The 25,301-nt window shown below is 48.2% G+C and overlaps 1 protein-coding gene across 1 annotated transcript in view; it reads left to right on the forward strand.

Moving 5' to 3' along the window:
* KIF13B (kinesin family member 13B) overlaps positions 1-25,301 on the forward strand; it is a 210,742-nt gene that overhangs the window by 117,326 nt on the left and 68,115 nt on the right. The window contains exons 22-27 of the mRNA XM_088447549.1: positions 1,245-1,418; positions 2,497-2,654; positions 3,456-3,588; positions 17,685-17,831; positions 18,111-18,140; positions 22,541-22,640. Coding sequence (XP_088303675.1) covers positions 1,245-1,418; positions 2,497-2,654; positions 3,456-3,588; positions 17,685-17,831; positions 18,111-18,140; positions 22,541-22,640 — 742 coding nt within the window. The remainder of the gene's footprint in view (positions 1-1,244; positions 1,419-2,496; positions 2,655-3,455; positions 3,589-17,684; positions 17,832-18,110; positions 18,141-22,540; positions 22,641-25,301) is intronic.

Consider the following 25,301-nt stretch of genomic DNA (forward strand, 5'->3'; position numbering starts at 1 on the left):
AGGAAGAGGTACTACAATATAATAAAACACACAACCATCACCGTGCAATGTATCGGTTCCAGTTTATGGAGAACACCCTTATTTTTAGACTACCAAAAACAGAAGGTCCAGGCCACTGTGTAATCCAGTAGTTGGTGAATACCCTAAATTCATCTGGCTGCCAGTCCTCCTGGTCTAGTCTCTCCCTCCCTTCCCTGCCAACTAGCAGTAGCTCATACCTGCTCTATAACATCATTTATTTACAGAATAATCAACAAGAGAATAGTTTAGAAGAACAAGTATTATCTTGGTGAAATAAGCCTACCTTCTATTATTTATTAGGCCATTTAAGGCTTGTTGGTGTATACAGCCTTGCGGCACTGTTAGACATTAACTGAGGGTTTTATAAAGTATATTAGAGCAAGGTTACTCAATGACTTAATGATGAAGGCGCCAAGATCAATCTCCTGTCCATTAAGCCGTGACACTCTCGGCCCTCTGTACCCGGCCCATCGCGGAACGCTGCCCGTGTGCCATAAGTAAGGGCAGCGTTGTTCCTGCTTATGCTGAGAATGTTGCCTCTGTTCCCGTAAGAAGGCCAGGTCAGGGCCAGCGGCGAGACCCCTAGACGAGCATTACTTTTAAATCAGCTGGCGATTATGTATGTTAATGACCCTCTGCGGTTGAATATCATTATCATTCGTCTAAAATAAGTCTGATCTATTTGTCAGGGTAACTTTGAATGATCTTTGTCTTAATGCAACCAGGGTTAAGTAATTAGAGGTTTAAAAATTATTTCTCTGCGTACACACAGATAAGTCACAGTTTCAGACTCTCCGCTGGAATTTCGTGTTTGCGTAGACTTGGATAAAACAATGAAAGCTGCCCGTCACCTACACGTATAGCCACAACTTCAGTGTATTACCTCCCCCTACCTGCTCTATTCATTGGGCCCGATTACGGCTGTTCTTGCCGGAGGGTCTGGGTGGGGGTTTAAGAGTCAGGTGTCAGCCCTCCAGGCTATTGTACCTGGCGTTCAAACCTCCTTCATGTAGGTAGTGATGCAGAACCAGCCTCCATACATTGGGATCTCAGCCTTAGTGCGGCCTCCCTTAAAACCTTCATATTGGTGGACCTAACGCTCCTTAGCCAACAGAACAGTGGTCTTCTATCTCCGCAGCTAGGCGAGTTTCGGAGCTGAAGCTCTGTCCTGTAGGGCTGCACTGCTCATCATTCATATGCCATGCTGTATCCCTCTTTTTCAGGTTAAAGTCCTGCAGGCCACCGGTTTACCTCAGCATCTCACCAACTTCGTGTTCTGCCACTACACTTTCTATGACCAGCCGGAGCCGGTCACAGTGCCCCCGGAGGTGGACCCCAGGACCTCGTCCCCAGTCAGCAAGGAGCCCCAGTGTATGGTGGTCTTTGATCACTGTAAAGTGAGTACAGTGATGCATCCCTTTACACCGTCATAATGGTATGAAGGGGATGGCGAATCCCCTATTACAGGGTTAGTCAACTTGCATGCACACATCCCAGCATACATTGCCACAGTTTTGCAATTGGGGCATGCTAAAACTGTGGCAGGGCCATGCTGGGATGTGTAGTTCCACAGCAGCCGGATACGTTTTGGTTTGGAACACTATGGGGTAGATTCAGTTAGCCGCTGTATTTACTGCGCTGGCAAAGTTCTGGAGTCCACTCCCAGAGCTATTCAATTACTATGAATTTTCCCTGTGCAGTAAACCTGCGGCTAAGGTGCGTTAACCCATAGATTGATGTTAAGTGCCCGGAATCAGTGGGTGCCCGGGTTTTCACTCGCAGCTACTGCAAGGAAGAATCTGCATTATGTGCCTGGAACGGTGATGCTTTAGTGCGGCCAGCCTGCAGTATGTAGAGCCGCCCAGAGCGTCAGGGGAGCTCTCCACATTCTACTAAAGGCTGGCCTTCCCCTCTCACGTGACATCACAGGGGCGTGGTTGGCACTGTGCGTCCTGCTCCGCCCCTGGTGCTTGCACCTGCCCAACTCCTAACAGGTGTAATGCAGCTTACACCCAAGTCTGCTTATGGCGCATGTCCGTGAGCTCGGCCAGCAAAGTACGTAGGTTTCAGCTTAGCCTGTACTTTCCTGGGCCCATTTGTTGGAACAAGCACGCAGTGCGAAATTCACGCAAAATACGCTCCGCAAGTAGGCATGCGTGCAGCTCTGCATGCATAAAATAGCATTTCCCAAAATGAGGCACCCTAATCCTTATTTACGGAATCGTGGGTGTAGTCATACAATTCATTTCTTTTTTGTACTTGTAGGACAGCCGTGCTTCCAGATACCAGGACATTTATAGAGCCGTGTTATTCCATTCATTTCTAGCTCCATATTCACAGTAGTTGGCTGCGTTTGCTAGTCTGGTAATAAAACAGACACTTAGCGACACCGATTTGCGTTAGGTTGGTAACTCTCAGGCTTTGTCCGTCCTCTGAGTCTGCTCATAGTAACCCATTGTCTGTTTTGCTGGTTAGGAGTTTGCCGTCAACATTACAGAAGATTTCCTGGACTACCTGGCCGAGGGGGCTTTGGCCATTGAGGTTTACGGGCACAAGATAAATGACCCTCGTAAAAATCCTGCCCTGTGGGACCTTGGGATAATACAAGCAAAAACACGCAGTCTACGAGACAGGTGAGCTGGGCCCATTCTGTAAGTTACGGCCACTCTTCTTGCAGCCTTTTACCTCCCTGCATACTCACGCAGCAGCCTCTTCAACATCTCTAGGACTGTCTGGGAGCTTACACAGGTCAAAAAGCTGAGACTGCAGTCATCTGAGCTGCTGTGACATTACCGGCCCCGCCCCTGTGTATGAATCTATCAATCCACACAGAGGAGGCAGAGTTTAGGTGACAGATTTGCTCTCTTATTATATAGCAGAGGAGTTATGGAAATATTTAGTTTACTTTTGCATATATGTTATACTGATTAGTAATGCACAGTCTTTGATGTATAGTCATGTCAAATATTGGCTTGTATGTCCTTTAGAGGAAAAAAGGGCAAATTACTATTCACTACTCAATTATATTATGTTATCTACTCATTACACAGTTCATGCAAAACTTACATGTGTTCTCTTTCTATACTCCAATAATATACTCTCACCCAACTTTGCTGTGTGACTGGATAGCATTGCCCCATAGCATTTATTCCCATTGCAATCTGGCTGGACCAATATACTGTACAAAATGCTCCTATATATATTAAGCTGACAAGCAGGGCCCTCTCTTCTCTCTTTATACTGTACTTAATCTTACTATATTACTGTCTTTGCTCCTAACTGTGAAGCACTGTTGAGTATGTATATGTAAATATATATGTAAATATGTATTACTGTTATGCTGTGTTAATATATAATGAAATATTGCCTAGTAGAGCTGATATTAGTACACTGAAATGGCAATGTTGTGTTAAGCCCGTCCATGTCACCCTCAGGTGGAGTGAGGTCACCCGGAAAGTGGAGTTGTGGGTGCAGGTCTTGGAACTGAATGAAAATGGAGATTATTGTCCTGTGGAAGTCATCCCAGCAAAAGACATTCAAACAGGAGGCATCTTCCAGCTGAGACAGGTAATACAAAACCACTCACTCTTTTTGCCACGGCCCGTCACTCTTTTTGCCTCGGCCCCTCACCCTTTTTGCCTCGGCCCCTCACCCTTTTTGCCTCGGCCCCTCACCCTTTTTGCCTCGGCCCCTCACCCTTTTTGCCTCGGCCCCTCACCCTTTTTGCCTCGGCCCCTCACCCTTTTTGCCTCGGCCCCTCACCCTTTTTGCCTCGGCCCCTCACCCTTATTGCCTCGGCCCCTCACCCTTTTTGCCTCGGCCCCTCACCCTTTTTGCCTCGGCCCCTCACCCTTTTTGCCTCGGCCCCTCACTCTTTTGGGTAAATTGAGACTTTTTAGAAGTGAGTTTTAGAAGAGATGGTGCCCATAGCAACCAATCAGATTATAGCTATTATCTTCTAGAAGGTGCTAGTCAAATGTAGAATCTGATTGGTTGCTATGGGCAACATCTCTTCTAAAACTCACTTCTAAAAACTCTTAACTGTAGTAAATTTACCCCTTTGTCTAGTGTGTCTCACTCTTTGTCTAGGGCCTCTAGCTCTTTGTCTAGGGCCTCGCTTGACCTTTCCCTCTCTCTCTCTGACCCTTTTCTCTCTCTTTTGGCCTCTTTCTTTATCACTCTCTATTTTGCACTTTCTCTCTTTATCTTGGCCTCTCTCTCGGCCTCTCTCTCTCTTGACATTTCCCTCTCGGCCTCTCTCTTGACATTTCCCTCTCGGCTTCTCTCTCTTGACTATCTCTTTTTGGCCTCCTTCTCTCTACTTCTTTTGGCCTCTTTCTCTCTTTGGCCCTCTCTCTCTACTTCTTTTGGCCTCTTTCTCTCTTTGGCCCTCTCTCTCTACTTCTTTTGGCCTCTCTCTCTTGACTTTTTTCTTTCTCTCTCGTGACACTTCCCTTTCGGCCTCTCTCACTACGTCTCTCGTCCCTCTCTTTGCTTCTGCCTCTGTATTTCTCTCTCTCTCTCTGTATCTGTCACGTTTTGTCTCTCTTTTGGCCTTTCTCTCTCTCTCTGGCTATATAGACATTGGGCCGTTATTCAATTAGCCGCAACAAAGTATTGCGGATTGCGACTTTTTCGCCAGTCGGAAACTTATCCCCGTATTCCAAATACTTTTCGCGTACGTGGAAAGTCAATGCAATGTAATAGGCGAAAAAGATTCACCTCCTAATAGCAGGAGAAGAGAAGTAAATGTTTTTTATTTTGGGGTGCTAAGGTGGGAAAAACACTCAGAACCCTTAGGGCAGCCCCCCCCAAAGGATAACTGCATCAAGAAATCCCCCAAAAAAGTGAGGAACACACCAAAAAACTACTTTGAATTTGGGGGCAAAAAAGTACAAAGTGGGGGGTACAAACATAAAAACTATCGAAATAGACTTTTGGGGGTCTGCAAGTCTGGGTGAGGTGATTTTAGGATTGCAGGTGCTTGCTACTGGTGCGTTTTTGAAGTGGTTTAAAACTTCACTTTAGCGATTTTGAAATATACTAGCACCCATTTTCATGTACCCCAAATTTGCCAGGACTACTTATTTTCACCCCAAAATACTGCTTAATGCTATTCTTCACCACTTGCGCAAAGACGCTAATTAGAAGCTACTGACACAACTTGAGTACCCCAAATCACTTTTTTAGGGCTATTCGGGCACATCTAGATTGAACCCCAATGTTAGTGCATCTTTTTGGGGGTGTCAGGCTGATTTCCCCAATTCTGACAGCACTCTTCGCCTGTTTCACAGTCGCTGGTTCGCGTTTTTGCGTTCTTTTAGAATTTAATACGGCGAATAGCGGGGGCGCGCACAAAAATGTTTTGCTCCCAAAACACACGGTGTCAGCGAAAAGTACGGCATGCGAAACTTTTCCGAGTGTGCGAATCTAATTGAATACGGCCTATTGTGTAGTAGGTTATAGAAATATATGGATTATTTACTGGGTATAATTATTTGAGTAAAGTTATTCACTGCCTTATCCTTCCAGAGCAGAACTTTTATTCCCCCCCTTTTCACTATTCAGATTTCACCATTTTCCTAGATCCCTGTTTTTGTATCTATGTAGGTTAATGTGTAGTATGTTAGCGGTTTGCGTTTCATACTGCCCCGGTGGCGAGTTCCCAGCAAACCCCAGTAGAGTCAGTAGAGCACGCTGCCCCCTGGTCTTCACCTTGTCTGGGGCTTCGGAGTAATAAATTGCTTTGTAGTGGCGTTAATTGAGGTAAATTAAGTAAGCATTTACCTTTTGTTTGTTGTTTGAGCAGAGGATTAAAAATCTTCAGCAAACGGGTCTCTCAAGGCTCGCCAGGAAATGCCTGCGCTGAGCCTAATTGCTCCCAAGTTCCGTAATAACCAATTTCCCTCACCTTGTTGCTGCAATTACTGTCTCTATTTTGTTAATTTTTCCCTAAAGTTTCTAGCTAATTACCCAGTAATTCACATTAGCCTCCTCGCTGCGGGAAGGAGCTCGGTACAGTTTTATACAGGGCTGGAAGAGCTGCATGAGGGAGGATAACATGTCAGCAGAAAGTAGAGAATATCTGTGCAACAGCTCCACAATATAGTGACTATGATTATAATTGTACAATATTGTAGGGATCATTAATGGTTCTACCAGGGTCTGCACTTAGGCTTTATAATGTAGCCTGCAGTGATCTTCCAGATGTGCCAGGTAGCGTCAAAGGACCATAAAGGTAAAATTCAGTTTGCCATATATAAAAGAGCTATGTACAACATTCACACGCGTGTATATAAAAGTTCCAGGAACGTGTCACAACTAAACCTACAGTTGGGATCCTGGGTAATCAGGGATTTGCTATGTATTGCAGGTTACCTGTTTAGATATCTGCGTAACGGCAGTGGCAGACTGTCTGAAACTGCTGATACCAGATAACCATAACGGCGCTTATCTGCGTAATCCAGCGTCCTCTATCTTAAATACGGCATCGGCACGGGAAGTTATGCATCGATCTGTGAATGGTAATTGTAGAGATGTGTCCTTATACGTCTTTGCTGCATTTGCGTTAAAAAGCCCCTCTCGACGCGCCAGGTCCGGTGAGATATGCGATATGACTAGGGTGCACCAGAAGACTGTGTTGATTAATTTGATATGCGACACTATATATCGGTGTGTGACTGAGTCTCTCAATCTGTATATGTAACAGCCGCAGATTTTTTCATTCCAAGTTCCCTTGTGGCTCATATAAAGACTCAGGCCCATATTCAGTTAGTGGCGAAAAGCCGTAAAGTATCGCGGATGACGTCATTTCGCCAGGTGGAAACTTTTCGCTGTATTCAATTGTAAAGACTTTTCTCGTACGCGGAAATTCAATGCAATGTAATAGGCGAAAATGTTTCGCCTATGAATACCCAGCGGAAAAAAGTGCAGAATTGCGGACTTGGGGTGCAAAGGTGCGGAAACCACTCTGCACCCTTTGGACAGACCCCCAAAGGATAACTGCGTAAAAAAAATGCAAAAGAAAAAGAGGAACACCCTAAAAAAGCTTTGAAAATTGGGGGCGAAAAAGTACAAAGTGGGGTTACAAACGCAAAAACTAGCGAAATATACTTTTGGGGGGGTCTGATAGTATGGGGGAGATGTTTTTTTTATTGCAGGTGTTTGCTGAAGGTGCGTTTTTTGCAGCGCTTAAAACTTGACTTTAGCGATTTTAAACCAAAAAAGTACTTTTGAATTTGGGGGCAAAAACTTTACAAAGTGGGGGGGGGTACAAACCCAAAAACTATTGAAATAGACTTTTTGGAGGTCTGCAAGTAGGAGTGAGGTGTTTTTTGGATCGCAGGTGCTTGCTGCAGGTGCGTTTTTTTAAGTTTTTTAAAACTTCACTTTAGCGACTTTGAAATATGCTATCACCCATTTTTATGTACCCCAAATTTGACTGGACTACTTATTTTCACCAAATAAAACTGCTTAATGCTTTTCTTCACCACTTGTGCAAATCCGCTATTTTGGAGCATTGACAGCACTTAAGTACCCCAAATAGCTTCAGTAGGGCTAATCGGGGACATCTACATTAATCCCCAATGTTAGTGCATCTTTTGGGGGGAGTCAGGCTGTTTGCCCAATTCTGCCAACAATTTTCGCCTGTTTTGAGTTTCGCCGGGAAGCGTCCTTTGGAATTGAATACGGCAAATAGCGGGGACGCGCATGATAAGTTTCCGCGGCTAAAACGCAAAGTCGGCGAAAAGTGCGGCATACAAAAAAGGATCGCGGGTGCGAAACTAATTGAATGCTGCCCTCAGTCGCACACAGATATACCAGTGCCACATATCACATTAATCAGCACATTCTGCTGGTGCGTCCTAGTGGCTTCGCATTGCGATTTAGACGCATTTTCGGGAAAGAAAAGACGCTTGATGCTAGCAGAGCAGCACGGGACCTGGCAGCTCACTCACACCAGGCAAATCGCGCTGCGTGACGTATTTAGACTACATGTAGCTTACTTATATAAGGAAACCTGCTATTTATGCTTTTGTAGCCTTTTAAATAGAAGGCTTTTTTTTCCTTGCTGGTCTTTTGAGTGTTCTAAAAATAATTACAGCCATCTAAGAATGTAAAACAGCCGAACGGCAGACAATCTGCATTGTTCCTTAGATGGGTGTCAACCCGGAGAGAGAAGACGTTGAGTATTGAAATTGAGATTCAGCTTCTGCAGCTGCTGAGTAAAATTTACATTGGATCAATAAATCTAGTAATTCTGGCATAGCCCCAATAGCTACCTAGCACAATAGGAATATTGATATTTAGGGGGAGGGGGAGTCATTGTAGAAAGAATTTCACAGTGAAGCTGATGACTTGTTTGCTTCTAACCATATTGATGTAAGTTTGTGGTTTTTAGTTTGTTTCTCTCTGTGAAGTGGGGGAATTACAGTGAATTAACACTTTCTGGTTCAGAATGACAGTATCTGGCTATTCTGCTCCTGCATATCGAACCCCCTCACCCACGTTACCTACGTCTGAATGCCTGCTCGCCACTACGGCTCGTTTTCCCAGCAGTTCCCATGCACAGTGCATCCGGAAAGTATTCACAACGCTTCACTTTTTCCACATTTTGTTATGTTACAGCCTTATTCTAAAATGGAATAAATTCATTTTTGTCCTCAAAATTCTACACACAATACCCCATAATGACAATGTGTAAAAAGTTTTTTGGGATATTTTTGCAAATTTAATAAAAAAAAATAAAAATAAGAAATCACATGTACATAAGTATTCACAGCCTTTGCTCAATACTTTGTTGATGCACCTTTGGCAGCAATTACAGCCTCAAGTCTTTTTGAATATGAATATGATGCCACAAGCTTGGCACACCTATCTTTGGGCAGTTTTGCCCATTCCTCTTTGCTCTGCCATCCCTGTCTCTCTGTGACTAGTTATCTGACAGGACAGGCTCACTCTGCCATCCCACGTCTCTGTGACTAGTTATATCTGTGACAGGACAGGCTTACTCTGCCATCCCACTGTCTCTGTGACTAGTTATATCTGTGACAGGACAGGCTTACTCTGCCATCCCACGTCTCTGTGACTAGTTATATCTGTGACAGGACATGCTTACTCTGCCATCCCATGTCTCTGTGACTAGTTATATCTGTGACAGGACAGGCTTACTCTGCCATCCCACGTCTCTGTGACTAGTTATATCTGTGACAGGACAGGCTTACTCTGCCATCCCACTGTCTCTGTGACTAGTTATATCTGTGACAGGACAGGCTTACTCTTGCCATCCCACTGTCTCTGTGACTAGTTATATCTGTGACAGGACAGGCTTACTCTGCCATCCCATGTCTCTGTGACTAGTTATATCTGTGACAGGACATGCTTACTCTGCCATCCCACTGTCTCTGTGACTAGTTATATCTGTGACAGGACAGGCTTACTCTGCCATCCCATGTCTCTGTGACTAGTTATATCTGTGACAGGACAGGCTTACTCTGCCATCCCACTGTCTGTGACTAGTTATTTCTACTTCAGGGTCCATAGGGGGTCCACAGGGTTGACCTTGGAGTATAGCTGGATCTGGATCCATGGGCACCACGCAGTTAAAGCTTTGCTGCTCCCAGGATGCACTTGGGTCCGTCCTCCTCTATACCCCGCCCCCGGCCACAGGCACCCCAGTTTTAGTTGGTGCCCGGCCGGAGTCGGGTCACCCTGCGCAGTGGGGCTGCATAAGCAGCCCCTAAGCTTTATTCTTTATTTTAAAAAAAGAAGATTTTATTTTTTTATTTTTACTGTCTTCAGAGCGGCAGCATCAGACTGTCCATCTGGACGTCTACGCTGCCGCTCCAACAGCCCCGCTGGCGCTGCGACGCCGCTACTGATCCGGGGATCGCAGCGGGACCCCGGAGTCAGTACTAGCGTGGCTCCGGGACCTCCCAAGGACTGCTGCCGGACTGAAGGGGCCAGGTAAGCCGCGTGCAGCGCTGTCAGCGCTCCACGCGGGGAAAATGCAGTCTTCATGCCGCCGGTCTCTGGGGACAGACCGGCGGCGCTAGTAGCGGCGGCGGGCTCCCCCTCTTCAGGAATACCCCGCGTGTCCGCTGGCCCCCGGGGTGTAAGTACCGGCGGGGAACCGGCTTCCCCGGGGGTTTAGTACTAGCAGGGGAGGCAGCCTTCCCTGCTTCAGCGCTCCTCCCCTCAGCCCAGCGCGCCTTCTCTCATGTGTGCTGGCGTCGCTGGGCTGTTCTCACTCGGCCACTCCTCCTCAGAGCTCTCCGGCGGCCATCTTCCTCAGGCAGCATCGCAGAGCTCCCAGGCAGGCTTCCAGTGGACCAGTCCCCCTGCGTACCTCTCCCCCTGCAAAGGACAGTGTTCGCAGCGCTGTAGCCCTCCCAGACACTGAATCTGGGAGGTTGATTGTAGCGGAAGGTGCAGTGAGTATAACTTCTCTGCATGGTATGTGACTTTTGCTAGTGCTGCTGTCTGTGCTTATTTTCTACTTACTGTCAGCTTTTTACCTATCCCTTTCCTTCTCCTACGGCCCGCAGGTGCGTGGGGGAGGGGTGTTCTTTCTGTGTACCTCACTTATATAAATCTACGTATTTGTGAGGTCCGTCACATACTGCGGTGTGCTCCTCAGTACCATATTGTGGGCTGTTTGGGTTGCATACTTGGGAGTGCGTGGGTGTTATACGCCTTACCTCGTTTCGGTGAGACACTTTTTTTGCAAAAAAGTTTGTGTCATGTCTGATGAGGGGAATGAGCGCTCCGAGGCTCCTGTGTTGTTTTCCTGCCGACGCTGTTCGGCAGGGGTTGACGGGGCAGATTTGTCTCAGGACGGTCTGTGCGGGCGGTGCCAGTTGGTACCTGGACCCTCTAAACCCCCGGTGGCGCAGGATCCTCCGTGGGCAATGTTTACGCAAGTGCTGGCGTCAATTGCGGACCGACTTGCGGTCCCGACTGCGGCCTCTTCTAGGACGTTGCCCCAGCCTACCATGCCCCGTTCCCCGGGTGTGACTCGTCTGGTGCAGTCTCCTCCCGGGTCTCAGACTGTGGGTCCTTATGCGGGTTTGCCGGTATACGTGCAAACCCCCACGGTGCCGCAGCAGTCGATGGTACCTTTTCAGGGGTATCCTCAGGCAGTACCCCCGCCTTGGGTGGACGTCCTCTCCAGCTCTGTTCAGAGTCTGGTGGCTTCGTCATCGGCTTTTCAACATATGTTGCACAGTGATTTGCCCCCACGGGCGTCCAAGCGTTCCGTTCCGGCTTCACTGGCGGCTCAGTTCACAGACACGGACGTGTCTTCGGATGACGGGGAGATCCATGAAGACTCTGACTCGGATGCCGGGGCCCAGGAGATGGAGGCTAAGTCTTCCATTAATGTGCCGGCATTGGTTAGGGCGGTGCGGGCCATCCTTCACATTGAGGAGGATGTGCCCGCCCCCAGGTCAAAATACCCAAATTTTAAAAAGGCCAAGGTAGCTTCGACGGTTTTTCCCCTGTCCGATCAATTGACGGATCATATGGCAGGGGCCTGGCTGTTGCCCAGCAAGAGGTTCCAACCGCAGAAGCGGTTGGCTTCGAACTATCCGTTTCCGGAGGCTCATTGCAGGAAGTGGGAAACTCCTCCAGCGGTGGATTCCCACGTTACCCGCTTAATTAAAAGCGCTTTGCCGTTGATCTCCTCCCCGAAGGATCCCACGGACAGGAAGGTTTAGACTTGTTTGAAGTCTATCTACTCTCTCTCGGGGGCGGTGGCCTGTCCGTCCATGGCCATCTCTTGGGTGGCTAAGGCCATCGAGAGCTGGGCCAATGCTTTGGAGGATACCTTTCCGGAAGATGCTCCGGAGATCCAGAGAGCGTTGATAGGTCAAATGAGGGATGCGGCTTCCTACATTGGGGAAGCATCGTTAGACGCAAGCCTGCTAACCTCTCGGGTGTCGGCTGCAGCTGTGTCGGCGCGTCGGTCCTTGTGGCTGAGGTCTTGGAGAGCTGATGCTGACTCCAAAAAGGGACTGGAGGCCTTACCTTTTAATGGGGAGTTGCTTTTTGGTCCAGACTTGGACAAAATTGTGGACACTGGCTAAGTCTAAATCAGCCTTCCTCCCTTCGGCTTCTGCTCCTACCAAGGTACGGAGCTCTGCTTTTCGGTCCTTTCGGGTTCAGGGCAAGGCAAAAGGTCAGTCCTTCCCGAGGCAGTCGACGACCAAGGCCGCTTCTAAGCCCAAGAAGCAGCCCTGGAGTGCCAGGCGCCCTTCTTCCAAGCAGGAAGATAAACCTTCTGCCTGATGGGACGGGCCTCCCTCTGGGGGACCCCAGAGTGGGAGGCCGACTTCTTCTATTTGCCCAGTGCTGGCACAATACCACCACGGATGCCTGGGTTCGAGAAGTGGTCTCCCAGGGGTACGCCCTGTCTTTTCGGCACAGACCGCCCCACCAGTTTTTCTGCACGAGTCCTTCTCAGGATACGACCAAGTCTTTACAGATTCAGGAAGCTATAGAGTCCTTGCTGACAGCAGGGGTCATTGTTCCCGTTCCTCAATTACAACGAGGGACGGGGTTCTATTCTTCTCTGTTTCTGGTGCGGAAACCCAATGGTTCTCATCGCCCTATCCTCAACTTGAAGTCTCTGAACAAATTCCTCAGAGTTCCCAAGTTCAGGATGGAAACGTTACGTTCCATCATTCTGGCGATGGAACCGGGGGATTACATGGTGTCCCTGGATATCCAGGACGCCTACCTCCATGTTCCGATAGCACCTTCGCACCAGCGGTATCTGAGGTTCGCTATCCTTCAACACCATTACCAGTTCCGGGCGCTACCCTTTGGTCTCTCCACGGCACCGAGGGTGTTCACGAAGATTATGGCGGTCATGGCCGCACATCTTCGGAACCAGAATGTACGGCTACTACCGTATCTGGACGACCTCCTGTTGCTGGCGAGTTCCCCGGAGGTACTGCTTCATCATCTCCACTTGACGGTCGCTTGCCTGCAAGCGCACGGGTGGCTGATAAATTGGAAAAAGTCCTCCCTGATTCCATCTCAGCGGATGGTTCATTTGGGAGCCCTGCTGGATTCTCGGCAGCAAAGGATCTTCCTGACACGGCGGCACGCTCGTGCTGGTTGCTCCGGCGTGGCCCAGATGTCCTTGGTACTCCGATCTGAGGTGTCTCTCCATCGACGCTCCGTACCTTCTTCCTCAGCGTCGGGACTTGTTGTCTCAAGGGCCCTGCCTTTACCCGGATCTGGGTCGGCTGTCTTTGACGGCGTGGCTCTTGAGACAGCCGTCTTGAGGTCTAGGGGTTTCTCCAGTTCAGTCACGCAAGCCTGCCTCCGCACGGATTTACCACAGGGTGTGGCGCACTTACTTTCAGTGGTGTGAATCTAGAAACTATGATCCTCAGGTGTTCCGGGTTTCCAGAATCTTGGAGTTCCTTCAATCAGGTTTGGACCTCGGCTTACGCCTGGCCTCTCTGAAGGTTCATGTGTCTGCTTTGTCCGTGTGGTTTCAGCGACGGATTGCTACACTACCGGATGTTCACACCTTTTTCCAGGGTGTTCTCAGGATACAGCCTCCCTTCGTGCCTCCTGTGGCTCCTTGGGACTTGGCGGTGGTGCTACGGGTCTTGCAGGGTCATCCTTTTGAGCCTCTTGAGGTGGTGGACCTCAAGTGGCTGACGTTCAAGACCGTTTTTCTCCTAGCAATTGCTTCTGCCAGGAGGGTGTCAGAGTTGGGGGCGCTTTCCTGTCGCCCTCCTTTTCTGATTTTTCATCAGGACAGAGCGGTGCTCCTGAGTTTTTGCCCAAAGTGGTCTCGAAGTTTCACATTAATCAGGAACTTGTTGTGCCAGCTTTTCAGTCGCCTGATCTTTCAGCTGGTGAGGCTTCCTTAGATGTAGTCCGGGCACTTAGAATCTATGTGGATCGGACTGCTTCGGTTAGGAAGTCGGATTCTTTGTTTGTCCTCTTCAGTTTTCACAAGAGGGGTTGGCCTGCCAACAAGCAAACGTTAGCCCGTTGGCTTCGTTCCGTTATTTGTGAGGCTTATGCACAGGAGGGTTTACCTTTGCCAGCCTCTGTTAAGGCTCATTTCACTCGTTCTTTGGGTCCCTCTTGGGCTGCTAGACGTGGCGCCTCCGCTGTTCAGCTGTGTAAGGCGGCCACTTGGTCTTCAATTCAAACGTTTTTGAGGTTCTATGCGTTTGACACCTTCGCCTCTCAGGATGCATCCTTTGGGCGCCGGGTACTCCTTTCAGCACAGGAGCGTCCCCGCCCTTAGTTGAACTGCTTTGGGACATCCCCAAGGTCAACCCTGTGGACCCCCTATGGACCCTGAAGTAGAAAACAAGAGATATGGTAAGAACTTACCTTTGTTGTATCTGTTTCTACGAAGTCCATAGGGTCCACAGGGCGCCCGCCTTGACGCACATGGGCTGTGTGGCTGGTCAGCGGTTTTCCGTCTCCCATTTCTGTGAGTATGGTTTCTTGTGTGTTCCAGTCTTCCTTCTCTCTGTTTAGTCTCCTCCTCCGGCCTTAGCTGCTTACCAACTGAGGTGCCTGTGGCCGGGGGCGGGGTATAGAGGAGGACGGACCCAAGTGCATCCTGGGAGCAGCAAAGTTTTAACTGCGTGGTGCCCATGGATCCAGATCCAGCTATACCCCAAGGTCAACCCTGTGGACCTTATGGACTTCGTAGAAACAGAGATAACAAAGGTAAGTTCTTACCATATCTCTTGTTATCTGTGACAGGACAGGCTTACTCTGCCATCCCATGTCTCTGTGACTAGTTATATCTGACAGGACAGGCTCACTCTGCCATCCCACGTCTCTGTGACTAGTTATATCTGTGACAGGACAGGCTTACTCTGCCATCCCATGTCTCTGTGACTAGTTCTATTTGTGACAGGACATGCTTACTCTGCCATCCCATGTCTCTGTGACTAGTTATATCTGTGACAGGACAGGCTTACTCTGCCATCCCTGTGTCTCTGTGACTAGTTATATCTGTGACAAGACAGGCTTACTCTGCCATCCCTGTGTCTCTGTGACCAGTTATATCTGTGACAGGACAGGCTTACTCTGCCATCCCATGTCTCTGTGACCAGTTATATCTGTGACAGGACAGGCTTACTCTGCCATCCCTGTGTCTCTGTGACTAGTTATATCTGTGACAAGACAGGCTTACTCTGCCATCCCATGTCTCTGTGACTAATTATATCTGTGACGGGACAGGCTTACTCTGCCATCCCCCTGTCTCTGTGACTAGTTATATCTGTGACAGGACAGGCATACTCTGCCATCCCACGTCTCTGTGAATAGTTATATCTGTGACAGGACATGCTTACTCTGCCATCCCATGTCTCTGTGACTAGTTATATCCTTGACAGGACAGGCTTACTCTTCCATCCCATGTCTCTGTGACTAGTTATATCTGTGACAGGACAGGCTTACTCTGCCATCCCTGTGTCTCTGTGACTAGTTATATCTGACCGGACAGGCTCACTCTACCATCCCATGTCTCTGTGACTAGTTATATCTGTGACAGGACAGGCATACTCTGCTATCCCACTGTCTCTGTGACTAGTTATATCTGTGACTGGACAGGCTTACTCTGCCATCCCATGTCTCTGTGACTAGTTATATCTGTGACAGGACAGGCTTACTCTGCCATCCCTGTGTCTCTATGACTAGTTATATCTGTGACCGGACAGGCTTACTCTGCCATCCCATGTCTCTGTGACCAGTTATATCTGACATGACAGGCTTACTCTGCCATCCCATGTCTCTGTGACTAGTTATATCCTTGACAGGACAGGCTTACTCTGCCATCCCATGTCTCTGTGACTAGTTATATCTGTGACAGGACAGGCTTACTCTGCCATCCCATGTCTCTGTGACTAGTTATATCTGTGACAGGACAGGCATACTCTGCCATCCCATGTCTCTGTGACTAATTATATCTGTGACAAGACAGGCTTACTCTGCCATCCCACTGTCTATGTGACTAGTTATATCTGACAGGACAGGCTCACTCTGCCATCCCATGTCTCTGTGACTAGTTATATCTGTGACAGGACAGGCTTACTCTGCCATCCCACGTCTCTGTGAAAAGTTATATCTGTGACAGGACAGGCTTACTCTGCCATCCCATGTCTCTGTGACCAGTTATATCTGTGACAAGACAGGCTTACTCTGCCATCCCTGTGTCTCTGTGACTAGTTATATCTGTGACAGGACAGGCTTACTCTGCCATCCCCCTGTCTCTGTGACTAGTTATATCTGTGACAGGACAGGCACACTCTGCCATCCCTGTGTCTCTGTGACTAGTTATATCTGTGACAGGACAGGCTTACTCTGCCATCCCACGTCTCTGTGACTAGTTATATCTGTGACAGGACCGGCTTACTCTGCCATCCCATGTCTTTGTGACTAGTTATATCTGTGACAGGACCGGCTTACTCTGCCATCCCATGTCTCTGTGACTAGTTATATCTGACAGGGCCGGCATACTCTGCCATCCCATATCACAGCAATTAGTTATGTCTGTGACAGGACAGGCTTACTCTGCCATCCCATGTCTCTGTGACTAGTTATATCTGTGACAGGACAGGCTTACTCTGCCATCCCACTGTCTCTGTGACTAATTATATCTGTGACAGGACAGGCTTACTCTGCCATCCCATGTCTCAGTGACTAGTTATATCTGACAGGACAGGCTCACACTGCCATCCCACTGTCTCTGTGACTAGTTATATCTGTGACAGGACAGGCATACTCAGCCATCCCATGTCTCTGTGACTAGTTATATCTGTGACAGGACAGGCATACTCAGCCACCCCATGTCTCTGTGACTAGTTATACCTGTGACAGGACAGGCATACTCAGCCACCCCATATCGCTGCGACTAGTTATATCTGTGACAGGACAGGCATACTCAGCCACCCCATATCGCTGCAATTAGTTATGTCTGTGACAGGACAGGCTTAAGGGGGGCATCCACTACACGATTTTAGCAGGCGATTGAACGATAACGACGTCGTTATCGTTCAATTGTTTAAAAATTGTTTATAAATCGTGCAGTGTTTGGACGTCCACGATCAACGCTGCGCGCTCCCGCTGGTCGTTCGATCGTCTCGTCAGTTGACTGAACATGCAGGTCAATTTCACTTGATCTATTAAAGATAGTTTGCAAATCGTTCAGACTGAAAGATAAAATTTCAAGGGAAAAAATCAAAGGAAAATGGTTTAGAGATTGGACAGGGAGTAGATCGTCTAGTGGACGTGCCCCATTACACTGTAACACAATTTTGTTGCGATCAGATATGTCTTCTTTTGCAAAAGGGAAACTTCTAAGACAACAATGCTACATATTAAGGTAAAGCACTGGATATAAGGAACAATAATAAAACACACCGTAACACTCCCTGGAGACCTCCTGTGGGCTCCATGTCTCAGAGATGTCAGTATTGTGATACACTATCTGCACTTACCATAGTATACACCAGGGGTGCTGTGCTTATAATAGATATACTGTATATTTATACAATAAGTTATGTAATCCCATTTCTGTGCAGGAAGTTAGGTCCAGCCGCAGTGGTGACACGTTCTCCTTTACCAATATACTGACAGAGTTACTCATCTTGTCCGTCCTCTTCCTTGCATAGGGTCAATCTCGGCGTCTCCAGGTGGAAGTCAGATCGGTGCAGGATTCTGGGACTCTGCCTCTGATTGAGGACTCCATACTGTCTGTGTCTATTGGCTGTGTGAACATAGTGCATGCAAAATTGGGCAAGACTCACGATGGGCATCAGGTGAGTCCCCCCATGTGTGCTGTCCCTCTCAGTACGAGGAGGAAAATAATATACTGAATGCTGACTATTTTCTGTGAACTTATACTTGCCATTGCTCATCTTTAAGTAGACTGCCATTCTCTTTGTTTCCTTCCCATAATCCCTGTATTCCATTCCTTTCCATTGCAGTTTGCTATAACTCTGACATCATCATCTGTATTATAAAACTACACCGAACTTCCTATTTTAAATACCTAAAAACTTGTTACACGCCTCTTACCTGTATTTTCTCGCTTTCAGGACAGCGGAGACGATGTCGACAGTTACCAGGTATGAAAAAGACAAGATTTTCTTGATGGTTTTTATAACATTTTTAGGAATTTACCTCAGGAATGAGAGAAATGATGTTCTCCTTCTGCCTGCCATCTTGTCCTGCTCCTCTGCGCATCCCCACTTTTAAAGCGGGTGAGTGTAGAGCATCCTTTAGCCAATCAGGCCATCAAAATGGTCACAGCAACACATATATTTTCAGGAAATGTACGTACTGACCTTGTAGGTGGCCATTTTGTGCAGCGGCCATTTTGTACACAGTCGGTGGCTCTGATGAGCAGTCCCCACTGCTCCGATCATTTCCTGTGTGATACCTCAGCCTCTAAAGCCTCCTGCTTTTTATGTCCTAGATGCATCTTCTCTTTCCTACCTGTCGTTACCATGGCAGGAGATGGCTGAAGGATGTACTATGGATGCGAGTGCAGCCTGTACAGCACTTATTCTGCACGCACAACCATAAGCAGCGCTATCCTTTCAGCCAAGTGGTTTTTTTCTTTTTTTTAAATGTGGCATAAATGTAATCGCTCCCTAGAATAAATTTAAATAAATATATAACTATCGTTGGTCATTGAGAAAGTGGTGGCAACTCAACTGGAAACCCGCCTGTCTACCCATGATATCTATGATCCATTCCAGTCAGGATTCAGGAGAAGACATAGCACTGATACAGCCCTGGTACGTGCGCTTAAGGATTTTCTGATGGCAAGAGACAGAGGTGACTGTTGAGGTGCGTACACACGTAGCGATTTAAATGATCGATTTGAATGATAACGATATCGTTCAAATCTGTCATTTAAATGGTCCCTACCAACTTACCATCGACCAGCGATGCGCGGACACGCATGGACGATAGCGATATCGTCCATCGGCCGTGCATGCCACAACTTGCTGGATATCGAGCAGGTTACCATAGGGACCTGCGATCGTTGATGGCGGGCTGCTATAGTCGTCGGTAAGTATGTGTTGTGCTGGGTGATGGATATCGATATTATCATATCGCTGGCTGATCGCTATGTGTTATGCACCATAACATATTAATCCTTCTGGATGTCTCGGCAGCGTTTGATACTGTGGACCATGAGTTTCTGATTGAGCGCCTGGAAAATCTCTGTGGGCTGGATGGCACAGTCCCTTACCTGACTCAAATCATTTCTCACCAGCAGGTCAGAGTTTTCTTCTGGAGTAAATAACTTTGTCACCAGCGACACTTCCATGTGGTGTCCCAGAGGGTTCTATATTATCCCCCATGCTCTTTGCAGTATACAAGTTACCACTGGGAGATATGATCAGATGTCATTGAGCCGCTGGGTGGTAGATTGACTTCGCCGTTTACTTGACTCCCAGCAGACTTAACTTGAACAGCAAATAAGCCATCATAAAATATATTTTCTTGTCCTTTCATATATCTGTATGTATGTGCCTCCCTCTGTGTTCTGTATTGTGCCCCCTATGTGTTCTGGCTCCCCTCTGTATCCCACTGTGCTCCACATCCCGCAGTATGCTTCACTTTCCCTATCCCGCACTCTACTCCCCTGTCCCTCATCTCACCCACACTGTGCTCCCCTGTCCCTCATCTCACCCACACTGTGCTCCCCCTTCCCTCATCCCACCCCTACTGTGTGCTCCCACTTCCCTCATCCCACCCCCACTGTGCTCCCCTGTCCCTATCCCAGCTACACCGTGCTCCCCCTTCCCTCATCTCACCCCCACTGTGCTCCCCCTTCCCTCATCTCACCCACACTGTGCTCCTCCTTTCCTCATCTCACCCACACTGTGCTCCCCCTTCCCTCATCTCACCTACACTGCTCCCCCTTCCCTCATCCCACCCCCACTGTGCTCCTCCTTCCCTCATCCCACCCCCTCTGTGCTCCCCCTTCCATCATCCCACCCCCTCTGTGCTCCCCCCTTCCCTCATTGCACCCACACTGTGCTCCCACTTCCCTCATCCCACCCCCACTGTGCTCCCCCCTTCCCTCATCGCACCCACACTGTGCTCCCGCTTCCCTCATCCCACCCCCACTGTGCTCCCCTGTCCCCATCCCTGCTACACTGTGCTCCCCCTTCCCTCATCTCACCCACACTGTGCTCCCCCCTTCCCTCATCTCACCCACACTGTGCTCCCCTTCCCTCATCTCACCCACACTGTGCTCCCCTGTCCCTCATCTCACCTACACCGTGCTCCCCTGTCCCTATCAAAGCTACTGTGCTCCCCCTTCCTTCCTCCCACCTACACTGTGCTCCCCCTTCCCTCATCTCACCCACACTGTGCTCCCCCTTCCCTCATCTCACCCACACTGTGCCCCCCCTTCCCTTATATCACCCACACTGTGCCCCCCCTTCCCTTATATCACCCACACTGTGCTCCCCCTTCCCTCATCCCACCAACACTGTGCTCCCCTATCCCTATCCCACCCACACTGCCCTCTTCCCTCATCTCACCCACACTGTGCTCCCATTTCCCTCATCTCACCCACACTATGCACCCCCCCTTCCCTCATCTCATCCACACTGTGCCCCCCTCCAACACTTACCTATAACTACGCTGGCTAGTCCTGCTCCCTGGCAGTTGGCTCCTATGCATGCAGACCCTGCAATGCTTCATGCCTGACGCTGGCTGCCCGGGGTTCCTGGATAAGCTGCACACCGGCTTGACTGGGGCGGAGCTTCCTGATGACTCCTTGGCCCTCTCAGCCAGTGGTCAGAGGAGACTGAAGCATACAGCACAGTTTACTTACGTCTCCTCGGATCACTGGCTTAAATATCCGAGGAGTCATCAGGCAGCCGGGCCCCGCCCCCACCCAGTGCTGCTCAGTTCACAGTACCCAGACAGGCAGCCTCTGGGGGTAGTAGTGGGCAGCTGCAGCCTGTTGGCAGGAGCGGGCCCTGGACGGGCCTGTAACTCACTCACAGGAGGGGTGGGAGCGGGCAGGCCCCCCGCGTGTCCCCCCTGATGGCGGCGTTGCTGTAATGTCTCTGCTAAGAGACTCCAGTCATTGTGTCTGTGGCTCTATATTGTGAAGCCTGAAAAAACTCAGTTTATTTTTAGTCTGTAACTAAATACTTGTTTATTCACCGGCTGACAAAGGTTTATTCCTAGGCCTGGAGAGCAAGGACAAACGTGTTTCTCACATACATTCCTCTGGGTGAGGGAGTTACTGTACTAAATCCTGTTCTTCCAGGAGATCTATTCCCAGTACTGAGAAGATACAGATATAAGCTGGCATCAGGCCAGACCCAACAGTGTGCTATCTCTGCGTACATTCCCCTAGCAGGATGCGGGTAGTGGGGTGAGCTACTAAAACCACTTTATACAGCTTTTACCATATAATGATCTTATAATATGCAGTAAATAGATTAGATTTGCTGTTACGCATAGCAGCCAATCGGATAATCGATTTTATTTAACCTGCAGTCGACTTAACAAAGCCCATTGGTTCCTTTGCGTCAAAGTAGCCTGGTGCACGCCCAGGATTCCAGCAGCAGGATAATCTTTCAGTCTGACCACAAAGTCCCTGGATCACCTCCGGTTTCATTGCCGAGTGGTAGCGATCGGAAGATAATCGCACGCCGAACGCTAGAATGGCCCTTGTAGAGCCGCGTTTTCTGGCATGCCCGATAATGGGTCATATCTTTTGCATTCTGTTGTCATGGAGCCGCATGTGGCGATGACTGGGCCACCCTGCCAGGTGGCAATGTTACCATACGTGCCCTATAAGTGTAAGGCTACAGGTTATTGATTAGGGGAAATAAGAAACTTAAAGCAAGATATCAGACATGCATTTTCTTCTTTCACTTGTCTAATGTTATTATCTATATAGTGTCTTTTGTCTGTGTGTCTGCCAGAAACGTCAGGTCTCTGCAAGTAATGATGATATTGTGTTATTAGGACACGGGTGCGCAGAGTTGGGTCATTTATAAGAAAATAGAGGAATCTGTAACTATCTTTAGCCTGATATGTTTTACACGGAATGCTGTCAGGCTGTGAGAAAACAGTGACGTCCTCCTTTTTGTCCTTACCGAGAATAAGAGACTTGTGTTACTTTCCGCGCTTCCTTAGGATAATCAGTGTGATCACAGTCAGCCTCTATCAGATGGGACGTGTGAACGTGTCCGTCTCTCTCCCCTAGAAATAGCCGCCGTCAGTGACGCGATGCTGCTAATGATCAGCGTTATCTGTCACCGCAGGGAAACGCTGTTAAAGGGACAATTCCACTCAGAATGTAAGTTCTTGGGTGAAGCTCACTAAAGCTAAAGCGACTGGTGATAACTGACTCTTGTGCGGGGAGATCAGTAATTCAGTACCAGTTCCATATCGTGGTATAATTACTGTTCCATGGGGAACCCGATATGTGTTGTGCTGTCTCTGTAACGTGTCAAAGGTCTGCTGTGCTGTCTTGCAGGACAGGGACTTGGACAGGCTGAAGAGGAAGTGGCTGAGCGCACTGACCAAACGCCAGGAGTACTTAGACCAGCAGCTGCAGAAACTGGTCAGCAAGCAAGGTGCGGATGTTATATGGCCTCCTGTCTGAGGGTTATGTCCATGCCGGGATTATGGGGCTCGCATTCAGCGTATCATTGGGGGCTGCTGATGAGATGTGGCTTGTTATTCACAGTTATTTTCACACTGTATAATTTTCAAGGCCCAGTTTTTTTGTCCAATTAAATCTGTAGTTGTTGAGTAAACACAGATGTGTCCATAGACATCTTTGCTGCAGTCCTGCCAAAAAAAACCCTCGGCGCGCCAGGATCCGTGAGACTCTGCTAGCGCCAGGCGTCTTTTTTGCACAGAAAATGCGTTTAAGTCGCTAAGCTGCTCTGTGCTGCTTCATTTGATATGCGACAAATTTGAGTCCCTAAATCTGTACACGGAGAGCTACAATGTAGCGGCACCAGCTTTATTCATTCCAGGCTCCGTTGTGCTTTATATACAGACTCAGGAGCACACAGATATACAGGTGTCACATATCACATTACTCAGTGCAGTCTCCCATATACAGACTCAGGAGCACACAGATATACAGGTGTCACATATCACATTACTCAGCGCAGTCTCCTATATACAGACTCAGGAGCACACAGATATACAGGAGTCTTATGTCACATTACTCAGCGCAGTCTCCTATATACAGACTCAGGAGCACACAGATATACAGGTGTCACATATCACATTACTCAGCGCAGTCTCCCATATACAGACTCAGGAGCACACAGATATACAGGTGTCACATATCACATTACTCAGCGCAGTCTCCTATATACAGACTCAGGAGCACACAGATATACAGGTGTGACATATCACATTACTCAGGGCAGTCTCCCATATACAGACTCAGGAGCACACAGATATACAGGTGTCACATATCACATTACTCAGCGCAGTCTCCTATATACAGACTCAGGAGCACAGAGATATACAGGTGTCACATATCACATTACTCAGCACAGTCTCCATATACAGACTCAGGAGCACACAGATATACAGGTGTCACATATCACATTACTCAGCGCAGTCTCCTATATACAGACTCAGGAGCACACAGATATACAGGTGTCACATATCACATTACTCAGCGCAGTCTCCTATATACAGACTCAGGAGCACACAGATATACAGGTGTCACATATCACATTACTCAGCGCAGTCTCCTATATACAGACTCAGGAGCACACAGATATACAGGTGTCACATATCACATTACTCAGCGCAGTCTCCCATATACAGGCTCAGGAGCACACAGATATACAGGTGTCACATCACATTACTCAGCTCAGTCTCCATATACAGGCTCAGGAGCACACAGATATACAGGTGTCACATATCACGTTACTCAGCACAGTCTCCCATATACAGACTCAGGAGCACACAGATATACAGGTGTCACATATCCCATTACTCAGCACAGTCTCCCATATACAGACTCAGGAGCACACAGATATACAGGGGTCACATATCACATTACTCAGCGCAGTCTCCATATACAGACTCAGGAGCACACAGATATACAGGTGTCACATATCACATTACTCAGCGCAGTCTCCCATATACAGACTCAGGAGCACACAGATATACAGGTGTCACATATCACATTACTCAGCACAGTCGCCCATATACAGACTCAGGAGCACACAGATATACAGGTGTCACCTATCACATTACTCAGCACAGTCTCCCATATACAGACTCAGGAGCACACAGATATACAGGTGTCACATATCACATTACTCAGCGCAGTCTCCCATATACAGACTCAGGAGCACACAGATATACAGGTGTCACATATCACATTACTCAGCGCAGTCTCCCATATACAGACTCAGGAGCACACAGATATACAGGTGTCACATATCACATTACTCAGCGCAGTCTCCCATATACAGACTCAGGAGCACACAGATATACAGGTGTCACATATCACATTACTCAGCGCAGTCTCCCATATACAGACTCAGGAGCACACAGATATACAGGTGTCACATATCACATTACTCAGCGCAGTCTCCCATATACAGACTCAGGAGCACACAGATATACAGGTGTCACATATCACATTACTCAGCGCAGTCTCCCATATACAGACTCAGGAGCACACAGATATACAGGTGTCACATATCACATTACTCAGCGCAGTCTCCTATATACAGACTCAGGAGCACACAGATATACAGGTGTCACATATCACATTACTCAGCGCAGTCTCCCATATACAGACTCAGGAGCACACAGATATACAGGTGTCACATATCACATTACTCAGCGCAGTCTCCCATATACAGACTCAGGAGCACACAGATATACAGGTGTCACCTATCACATTACTCAGCGCAGTCTCCCATATACAGACTCAGGAGCACACAGATATACAGGTGTCACACATCACATTACTCAGCGCAGTCTCCTATATACAGACTCAGGAGCACACAGATATACAGGTGTCACATATCACATTACTCAGCGCAGTCTCCTATATACAGACTCAGGAGCACACAGATATACAGGTGTCACATATCACATTACTCAGCGCAGTCTCCTATATACAGACTCAGGAGCACACAGATATACAGGTGTCACATATCACATTACTCAGCGCAGTCTCCCATATACAGACTCAGGAGCACACAGATATACAGGTGTCACATATCACATTACTCAGCGCAGTCTCC

The sequence above is a fragment of the Taudactylus pleione genome, unplaced genomic scaffold, assembly GCF_031769625.1.
Source record: "Taudactylus pleione unplaced genomic scaffold, aTauple2 ptg000434l, whole genome shotgun sequence".
NCBI classification, from domain to species: Eukaryota; Metazoa; Chordata; class Amphibia; order Anura; family Myobatrachidae; genus Taudactylus; species Taudactylus pleione.